The 10804-nt window shown below is 40.3% G+C and overlaps 1 protein-coding gene across 1 annotated transcript; it reads right to left on the bottom strand.

Annotated features, from left to right (window-relative positions):
* Positions 1 to 317: 317 nt before the first annotated feature.
* On the bottom strand, positions 318 to 1951 carry LOC117510280 (E3 ubiquitin-protein ligase NEURL3-like). The gene is made up of 3 exons (XM_034169918.1): positions 1491 to 1951; positions 1278 to 1397; positions 318 to 1114 (listed from the first exon to the last, which is right to left on the bottom strand). Exons 1-3 carry the CDS (start codon positions 1921 to 1923, stop codon positions 891 to 893), a joined length of 777 nt encoding a protein of 258 aa, XP_034025809.1. The 5' UTR covers positions 1924 to 1951; the 3' UTR covers positions 318 to 890.
* Positions 1952 to 10804: the final 8853 nt, after the last annotated feature.

The following is a 10804-nucleotide window of genomic DNA, read 5'->3' as shown; positions in this document are numbered from 1 at the left end:
CCTCATCAACAAAATGTTCTTTGCTACGCAATTAAACGCATCAGCTGTAAGATAAACAGGACAGACATACAGGAAGACGTGCAGTGACACAGACAGACGGATGGGTGGACGTGCTGCACAGATGGACAGACAGACAAATTCAGAACGGAAACTTTGGTCTGAAATATCCGACAAATTAATTTTGTACATCAACAAAAATCATCAATATTAAGTTTTTTAGCATCATTTTCTGCAAAAGCAGCACATATTAACATTATTGTGTTTATTTTCTTAACAATATAAAAGCACAGTCGGAAATGAAAACAGAAAAAACAGTGTGATGTTTGCTGAAAAGTTTATTTTCATACAACTCCATTTAATATAAAAGTATAGTAAGTATAAAAACAAGAAAACAAAACAAAAAGAAAACAAAACAAGTTTGGTTTTAAGCTACAATCTTGCTGTATCTTTACATATTTGTCACGTAAATAAAACAATATCTTTACAAAAGTCTTTAAGATTAAATTTCAGCCATAACGTCTGAGGTTTTTCTCAAACCAAACTAACAGTTATTACCAAAAGTGTGGGCTGTGGCCCCCTGTGGGGACATGAAAGTCCTTTGTTTTTAAATACAATCAGAATCATAAAACAAACCCATGGGATTAAAATGATGCATTACTCTCCATTTATCTGAACTAGTTTAACACACACATACACACACACACACACACACACACACACACACACACACACACACACACACACACAGCTGACAGTTGTTCGTGGTTGGATCAAATCAGGAAGCAGCCACACTGCAGCGTGTCCTGAATCACTGGAACGTACCAGGACTTGTTCAAAGTAGTTTGTCACTTTTCAACACGTTTTCTTCAGTCTGTTTTTGTTCCAGTCCTTCAAGAGGTCACCTGCACTGTGTGACAGTGTCTTGTTGTGTGGAACACGTTGAGAACACACCGCCCCCCCACTGATGGACTTTGGATCGTCTGCCGACACAGTGGGCAGGTACCAAACTCCTGAATGACTCTGGAGGCGCAGCGGACACACAGACACTGGTGACCACAGTTCAGAGTGACTGTGGCCTCTTCAGCCATGCACACCACACAGTCCATTTCAGCGTCTGCACCAAAAACACAAGAGAGACAATTACAACCTACATCACACACAGAGAAGCAATATGTGCCAACTTCTGTTCCTGGAACACAACGGCTGATTTCACCAACAGACTGTTGGTTTGAAACCTTCAAGTGAAACATGGAAACTGAACTCTTGACATATTTTACCTGATGGAGGTTCTTGGACATGTAATGGGACGTGCTTGTCTTTGTCAACATCAGGCGGGGCGAGGTATTCTGGCACAGGACAGGACTTTCTGGTGTGAAACATCTCCTTTTTCTCTGATCCTGCAGTGAAGAACAACAGTGACATTTTATCTTGTTATGACATCGTCCCAATGACGTCGTCCACGTGAGATGTGGTTCCGAGAGCAAACTTACCCAGTAAGAAAACAGAGCAGGTCTGTCCGTAGATATCGATCATGGCCCACAGGGGTTTGCTCAGGTCCACTCCTGTCAGAAGCTCCTGCTGGCTGCTCTTGTTGCTTGCAAAGTACAAGGAACCACCAGCAGAGACCCAGAACTCCAGTTCTGAACCAGGCCCACAGTGGACTGCACTTAGGGGAGCGGCCCAGTGCCCAGGGGTGTTGGTGAGTTTAGGAATGGCCACGTTGGGCAGAGGCAGAGTTCTGGATGATGGAGGCACGTTGGTGAAGCCCACACGCAGGGATCCACTCCAGTTTTCTAAAACGTTTTGTACTCTGAGACGAACCTTCTCCTGAACCTTCAGTGGGCGACTGCTGAACACCAGACCGTCCTTGAAGTTCTCATTACTTCTCTCTGCGAATCGACCCCCCATGCTGAGGCGGATCATGTCCCCTACAGCCCTGAGTGTGGAAGGACAGAGGACCTAAACAGGACACTCCACACCTGTGTGTGCTCACTGGACAAAAACACAGAAAGGGGGAATAAAAACATTGTTTAGTTAGTGATGCAGACTGATTCTTCAGGACACATTTCCTGAACTCAGTTTATTTTTTCATCCCAGTCAGGCAGATCACATCAACCCATCCAACATAAAACCTGAAAGTATTAAATCTCTTTCTTTATTTCAATGCTGCAAATAATAAACTGTGCTGCTGTTAGTCAGGTTGACAAAAGAACAAAAACTTTCTTCTGTGCTTTTAAAAATTCTATTAAATACTCATCTGATATTTTGAATTATTATTTATATCTTTGCTTTATTTTTCATTAATTAGTAAATGTTGATCATCAACCTAAGTTTAAGCTGACAAATGATTTTAAAGGGATCCTATCAAACGTTCAGTCTAGAGTGAAGACATCATCTCACCAGAGTTCCTGTTATTGTCTCTCTGCTTCAACCATCCTGACGAAGAAGATTAATTTTCTTCAGGTTTTGAAAAATGTGTTCTCTCTGTATCTTTGTTCAGTTCTGACAGAAGTGTGACTGTTGGCTGAATATAAAGACTTCAGCACACGTGCACAGAGAAGCCAAACACTGAATGGGGAGGGGCAAAGGGAGAAAGACAAGTTACATTTTGCTGAAGTACCCGTGATATCATGAAATGGAATCTTCTCTGACATGTACAGATTGTTTACAGATTAAATCTGTTCAGCCATACTGAAACGAGTTTCAATCAAAAGTGGTTTTGACACATAAAATGTTTTTTTGAAATAGTCCTTCATGACTATATTTAACTTTCAGTTCATTCTACATAATGCATTTATAAATCGGAACAGATGGTGAACATCCAGGATGCACAGACATGAATATGAGAACAGGGCTTCACAGTTTGGTCTTTTCTTATAAGTATCATGATGTTGTATCATGATTTCATGATGTTATGAGATTGGTAGCATCCTGGTGTTGATTGTAGAGGGTCTGAGCATTAGTTGAAGAATTTCTAGTTGTTGAGATGTATTTTATAATGTACAAAACTTGTGCAGTTCATGTGTGGTGGCTTTTGTTTTGAAATGTCATTTTTTGCAGCAGGTGCAGCACAGTGCGGAATGTTCCGATGTAGTTTTGATTGTGTGCTTGATCTGAAATTCACATGCTGTGACTCTGCCCTCCAGCCCTCATGAACAAAATGTTCTTTTTTGCTCAACAGATGACCCACATGATAAAATAGTTATTACTGGTTTACATCCGATTGAGCATCAGTCTGAATTTTCAAAAAGCTTGTTGACTTAATCTGAGAAACAAGCCATATGTTGTATTTTTAACACAGTAATTTTTGGCACTCACGTGAATAAAAAATGTGGAAATATCAGAAAAGAGTAGTTTTCTTTCTGTACTCCACTGGATCCACTTTCCTACAGTCTTCCATTGAAGGGTAACTTGTATTTTGAAGGGGATGTGATGGATTCTTCTCTGGAAACTAAGAAATCCCCTGACAGCACCAGAATCTGAATTACAAAAGCTTTGCCTGCATGAATCAATATTATTATAACTAATCTACACTGGAAATTTGTACAGATTGATTGGATCATAGACAAACTGTGATTTTTTTTGTTTTTGTTTTGTTTTGTTTTATGGTAGGCGGTTGACTGACAGACTCGTCCATCCATGGAGGGCCCAACTGCCTCCGAGAGTGGTCAGGCACCTAAGGCCCACCCATGATGCCGGGACCTGACCAGGTACAGTATGTTCTGATGTAGTGTTGATTAGCAGCATCATGCAGGTGGTTTTCCAGACGACGTGACGAGACTGAATGGAATTCACTCCACATGACAAAGGCAGTTCATCCACTAACAACCTCCTTGAACAAAATGTTCTGTCTTGCTTTGTTAAACAGATCATTCACCAGATAGCAGAGCTTCAAACTGGGTCATGGAGCAAAAATAAAAACAAGAAACAGGAATAGAAATGACAAAAAGAAACCTGAAATTTTATGTCTTTTCAAATCTGGAACAGCATCATTTATATGAAAAACAAAATTTATCGTTGTAAATGATGTGGTTTTCCCCCCTCTTCGTTTATTACAAATAAAACTTTGTGTCAAATCTATTTAAGCATAAAAATCCACAAGAAAAAATAATATAGCACCTTCAACTGCACCACAGACTAAAACAGTTAAATGTGGTCTATTAAACATTAGGTCTCTTTCTTCTAATCCCTGTTGGTAAATGAGATAATATTGATCAACGTATGATTTATTCTGCCTAACAGAAACTTGGTTACAGCAGATGAATATTTAGTTTAAATGAGTCACACCCCCTAGTCAACACTAACTGTCAGAATGCTCGTAGCACGGCCAAGCGGAGGATTAGCAGCAATCTTCCATTCCAGCTTATTAATTATCAAAAACCTAGACAGAGCTTTAATTCATTTGAAAGCTTGTCTCTTAGTCTTGTCCATCCAAATTGGAAAGTCCCAAAAACCCAGTTGTATATTTGTTATTATCTATCGTCCACCTGGTCGTTACTGTGAGTTTCTCTGTGAATTTTCAGACCTTTTGTCTGACTTAGTGCTTAGCTCAGATAAGATAATTATAGTGGGCGATTTAACATCCACACAGATGCTGAGAATGACAGCCTCAACACTGCATTTAATCTATTATTAGACTCTATCGCTTTGCTCAAAAAGTAAATGAGTCCACCCACCACTTTAATCATATTTTAGATCTTGTTCTGACTTATGGTAATGGAAATAGAAGACTTAACAGTATTCCCTGAAAACTCCCTTCTGTCTGATCATTTTTATAACAGTTACATTTACCCTGATGGACCACCCTGCAGTGGGGAATAGTTTCATTACACTAGAGTCTTTCAGAAAGCGCTGTAACTAGGTTTAAGGATATGATTCCTTCTTTATGTTCTCTAATGTCATATACCAACACAGAGCAGAGTAGCTACCTAAACTCTGTAAGGGAGCTAGAGTATCTCGTCAATAGTTTTACATCCTCATTGAAGACAACTTTGGATGCTGTAGCTCCTCTGAAAAAGAGAGCTTTAAATCAGAAGTGTCTGACTCCGTGGTATAACTCACAAACTCGTAGCTTAAAGCAGATAACCCGTAAGTTGGAGAGGAAATGGCGTCTCACTAATTTAGAAGATCTTCACTTAGCCTGGAAAAAGAGTTTGTTGCTCTATAAGAAAGCCCTCCGTGAAGCTAGGACATCTTTCTACTCATCACTAATTGAAGAAAATAAGAACAACCCCAGGTTTCTTTTCAGCACTGTAGCCAGGCTGACAAAGAGTCAGAGCTCTATTGAGCTGAGTATTCCATTAACTTTAACTAGTGATGACTTCATGACTTTCTTTGCTAACAAAATTTTGACTATTAGAGAAAAAATTACTCATAACCATCCCAAAGATGTATCGTTATCTTTGGCTGCTTTCAGTGATGCCGGTATTTGGTTAGACTCTTTCTCTCCGATTGTTCTGCCTGAGTTATTTTCATTAGTTACTTCATCCAAACCATCAACATGCTTATTAGACCCCATTCCTGCCAGGCTGCTCAAGGAAGTCCTACCATTATTTAATGCTTCAATCTTAAATATGATCAATCTATCTTTGTTAGTTGGTTATGTACCACAGGCCTTTAAGGTGGCAGTAATTAAACCATTACTTAAAAAAAGCCATCACTTGACCCAGCTATCTTAGCTAATTATAGGCCAATCTCCAACCTTCCTTTTCTCTCAAAGATTCTTGAGAGGGTAGTTGTAAAACAGCTAACTGATCACCTGCAGAGGAATGGTCTATTTGAAGAGTTTCAGTCAGGTTTTAGAATTCATCATAGTACAGAAACAGCATTAGTGAAGGTTACAAATGATCTTCTTATGGCTTCGGACAGTGGACTTATCTCTGTGCTTGTTCTGTTGGACCTCAGTGCTGCTTTTGATACTGTTGACCATAAAATTTTATTACAGAGATTAGAGCATGTCATAGGTATTAAAGGCATTGCGCTGCGGTGGTTTGAATCATATTTGTCTAATAGATTACAGTCTGTTCATGTAAATGGGGAATCTTCTTCACAGACTAAAGTTAAGTATGGAGTTCCACAAGGTTCTGTGCTAGGACCAATTTTATTCACTTTATACATGCTTCCCTTGGGCAGTATTATTAGACGGTATGCTTAAATTTTCATTGTTACGCAGATGATACCCAGCTTTATCTATCCATGAAGCCAGAGGATACACACCAATTAGCTAAACTGCAGGATTGTCTTACAGACATAAAGACATGGATGACCTCTAATTTCCTGCTTTTAAACTCAGATAAACTGAAGTTATTGTACTTGGCCCCACAAATCTTAGAAGCATGGTGTCTAACCAGATCGTTACTCTGGATGGCATTTCCCTGATCTCTAGTAATACTGTGAGAAATCTTGGAGTTATTTTTGATCAGGATATGTCATTCAAAGCGCATATTAAACAAATATGTAGGACTGCCTTTTTGCATTTACGCAATATTTCTAAAATCAGAAAGGTCTTGTCTCAGAGTGATGCTGAAAAACTAATTCATGCATTTATTTCCTCTAGGCTGGACTATTGTAATTCATTATTATCAGGTTGTCCTAAAAGTTCCCTAAAAAGCCTTCAGTTGGTTCAGAATGCTGCAGCTAGAGTACTGACGGGGACTAGCAGGAGAGAGCATATCTCACCCGTGTTGGCCTCTCTTCATTGGCTTCCTGTTAATTCTAGAATAGAATTTAAAATTCTTCTTCTTACTTATAAGGTTTTGAATAATCAGGTCCCATCTTATCTTAGGGACCTCGTAGTACCATATTACCCCATTAGAGCGCTTCGCTCTCAGACTGCGGCTTACTTGTGGTTCCTAGGGTTTGTAAGAGTAGAATGGGAGGCAGAGCCTTCAGCTTTCAGGCTCCTCTCCTGTGGAACCAGCTCCCAATTCAGATCAGGGAGACAGATACCCTCTCTACTTTTAAGATTAGGCTTAAAACTTTCCTTTTCGCTAAGGCTTATAGTTAGGGCTGGATCGGGTGACCCTGGACCATCCCTTGGTTATGTTGCTTTAGACGTAGACTGTGGGGGGTTCCCATGATGCACTGTTTCTTTCTTTTTTTGCTCCGTATGCATCACTCTGCATTTAATCATTAGTGATCGATCTCTGCCCCCCTTCTCGGCATGTCTTTTTCCTGGTTCTTTCCCTCAGCCCCAACCAGTCTCAGCAGAAGACTGCCCCTCCCTGAGCCTGGTTCTGCTGGAGGTTTCTTCCTGTTAAAAGGGAGTTTTTCCTTCCCACTGTGGCCAAGTGCTGCTCATAGGGGGTCGTTTTGACCGTTGGGTTTTTCATGGTTATTGTATGGCCTTGCCTTGCAATATGGAGCGCCTTGGGGCAACTGTTTGTTGTGATTTGGCGCTATATAAGAAAAAAGTTGATTGAGTTGATTGAAATGTTTACTCAGGAGACTCTGATGAGGAGCATTATTTGCACTGAGAGAAAATCCGGTGTGACATTTTGGTTCACTCAGGGTTCATGAGGACTCCTGTCTACTGGGAAAGGAAAAGGGGATCCCCACATTTCACCAGGCTGCAGCAGACACATACCTCTCTACTTTGGAGATGAGTATCTGTAACTCTGGGTAGTTGCTTTCCAGGTCCCAGGACAGGTTTATAGTGTGAACCTGTTGACGGGAGCCAAACAGCTGTACTGTCTACAGACATTATAGTGTGATCACCGTCATGTCAAACAGCAGACAATGATGTCATGTTTGTCAGCACCAAACATGTTCATCAGGTTTAAGGAGACCTCAAAAGAAATATAATTGAATAGGTCTCATGTTTTGACCCACACAGTCTGTAGTCTGACCTTAGAAATCCACAACTCTGCTGATGTCCACTGGCAGCAGGAAAAGCAAATAAAATGTGGATTTACATTATTACAAATTCATCAGTTATTAACAAACCCTTTATTTTCAGAACCAGGGAATAAGAAAGTTGATGTTGCACGTGCACCTGTTGTTGTGTGGAACAGGTCACAGGATGTTCTGGTGTGATTTTGATTGTCTCCATCATATGCACATGATTTTCCAAATTTTGATGAGTAGAATTGAAAGGAATTTGTTCCTGGCGAGCAATATTTTATTTATTTTAGTTGTCTTCCTCCACTGTAAAAAAAATTAACTGCTGTCTCAATGACAAAATGGGATGTAACAATTTGCATAGATTTTTAAGTTATTTCAACTTAACTAAATTTATTTCAACTTAAATAGAGAGGTTTTGTGGCATTAACTTCACAGCAAGAAGGTTGTGGGATCACTTCCCACCCTTTCTGTGTGGAGTTTGCATGTTGTCTGTGTGGGTTTCCTCTGTGTGCTCTGGTTTCTTTCCACAATCAAACACGTTATTTAAGGTCTGCTCCTTTCTCTACCCCTGACCAAGGCAGCGTCTCTACATCTGGAGTTGGTCCCTGAGCGCCGGACTGTGGCTGATCACTGCTCCTAGTGGTTGGATTGTGTCTAAATGTAATTAGGATGGATTCAATGCAGAGGATAAATTTCATTGTATGTATGTACAGTGACAATAAAGGCTTTATTCTGTTCTATAAACTCAGTTGAGAGTTGAAATAACTAAGATGAAATTACTTTTAAAAAATCTATGTAAATTGTTACATCAATTTTTTCTCGTTGACATATCAGATCCTTTTTTTTTAGAGTGTACAACCCTCATCAAAAAATGTTCTTTGCTACGCAATTAAACGCATCAGCTGTAAGATAAACAGGACAGACATACAGGAAGACGTGCAGTGACACAGACAGACGGATGGGTGGACGTGCTGCACAGATGGACAGACAGACAAATTCAGAACGGAAACTTTGGTCTGAAATATTAGCTAATTATAGGCCAATCTCCAACCTTCCTTTTCTCTCAAAATTCTTGAAAGGGTAGTTGTAAAACAGCTAACTGATCATCTGCAGAGGAATGGTCTATTTGAAGAGTTTCAGTCAGGTTTTAGAATTCATCATAGTACAGAAACAGCATTAGTGAAGGTTACAAATGATCTTCTTATGGCCTCAGACAGTGGACTCATCTCTGTGCTTGTTCTGTTAGACCTCAGTGCTGCTTTTGATACTGTTGACCATAAAATTTATTACAGAGATTAGAGCATGCCATAGGTATTAAAGGCACTGCGCTGCGGTGGTTTGAATCATATTTATCTAATAGATTACAATTTGTTCATGTAAATGGGGAATCTTCTTCACAGACTAAGGTTAATTATGGAGTTCCACAAGGTTCTGTGCTAGGACCAATTTTATTCACTTTATACATGCTTCCCTTAGGCAGTATTATTAGACAGCATTGCTTAAATTTTCATTGTTACGCAGATGATACCCAGCTTTATCTATCCATGAAGCCAGAGGACACACCAATTAGCTAAACTGCAGGATTGTCTTACAGACATAAAGACATGGATGACCTCTAATTTCCTGCTTTAAACTCAGATAAAATTTTCATTTTTGATCAGGATATGTCATTCAATGCGCATATTAAACAAATATGTAGGACTGCTTTTTTGCATTTGCGCAATATCTCTAAAATTAGAAAGGTCTTGTCTCAGAGTGATGCTGAAAAACTAATTCATGCATTTATTTCCTCTAGGCTGGACTATTGTAATTCATTATTATCAGGTTGTCCTAAAAGTTCCCTGAAAAGCCTTCAGTTAATTCAAAATGTGCAGCTAGAGTACTGACGGGGACTAGAAGAGAGAGCATATTCACCCATATTGGCCTCTCTTCATTGGCTTCCTGTTAATTCTAGAATAGAATTTAAAATTCTTTCTTACTTATAAGGTTTTGAATAATCAGGTCCCATCTTATCTTAGGGACCTCATAGTACCATATCACCCCAATAGGCGCTTCGCTCTCAGACTGCAGGCTTACTTGTAGTTCCTAGGTTTGTAAGAGTAGAATGGGAGGCAGAGCCTTCAGCTTTCAGGCTCTCTCCTGTGGAACCAGCTCCCGTTCAGATCAGGGAGACAGACACCCTCTCTACTTTTAAGATTAGGCTTAAAACTTTCCTTTTTGCTAAAGCTTATAGTTAGGGCTGGATCAGGTGACCCTGAACCATCCCTTAGTTATGCTGCTATAGACTTAGACTCTGGGGGGTTCCCATGATGCACTGAGTGTTTCTTTCTCTTTTTGCTCTGTATGCACCACTCTGCATTTAATCATTAGTGATTGATCTCTGCTCCCCTCCACAGCATGTCTTTTTCCTGGTTCTCTCCCTCAGCCCCAACCAGTCCCAGCAGAAGACTGCCCCTCCCTGAGCCTGGTTCTGCTGGAGGTTTCTTCCTGTTAAAAGGGAGTTTTTCCTTCCCACTGTCACCAAGTGCTTGCTCACAGGGGGTCGTTTTGACCGTTGGGGTTTTTCCGTAACTATTTATGGCTTTGCCTTACAATATAAGCACCTTGGGGCAACTGTTTGTTGTGATTTGGTGCTATATAAATAAAACTGATTTGATTTGATTTGATTTGAGAGCCCATCGAACCCTCTCGCTGCATGTGTCGGCCAAATTCCAGATGACACACATGAACACCGCTCACTTGGCACTTAGAAAATGTGTGGCCAGTTGCACTATTTAGCATGACAACCGTCAGCAGACGATCACTGTCAAGCTGGATGTGAAATTTGTCTAAATGGCCTCATGAGTGTGGATTTGCAAACAGACACAGTGACACACTGATGTCTGCGTTGAACTGACAGGAGGTATGTCTGCCCACAGGAGAGGCTGTGGAGATCTTTGGTTGTGGAAGTCCCAGCTGGAGA

The sequence above is a fragment of the Thalassophryne amazonica genome, chromosome 5, assembly GCF_902500255.1.
Source record: "Thalassophryne amazonica chromosome 5, fThaAma1.1, whole genome shotgun sequence".
Classification (NCBI taxonomy): Eukaryota; Metazoa; Chordata; class Actinopteri; order Batrachoidiformes; family Batrachoididae; genus Thalassophryne; species Thalassophryne amazonica.
The sequence above is the reverse complement of the archived record's forward strand: the minus strand, read 5'-3'. Positions and strand labels throughout refer to the sequence as shown.

Bases quoted from the DNA above. Each gene is read 5' to 3' on its own strand.
- LOC117510280 (XM_034169918.1), bottom strand. From the start codon at position 1,923: ATGATCCGCCTCAGCATGGGGGGTCGATTCGCAGAGAGAAGTAATGAG. The intron at 1,398-1,490 runs GTAAGTTTGCTC...TCTTCACTGCAG, and splicing joins CTGCTCTGTTTTCTTACTGG to GATCAGAGAAAAAGGAGATG. The intron at 1,115-1,277 runs GTAAAATATGTC...TTTTTGGTGCAG, and splicing joins TGTCCAAGAACCTCCATCAG to ACGCTGAAATGGACTGTGTG.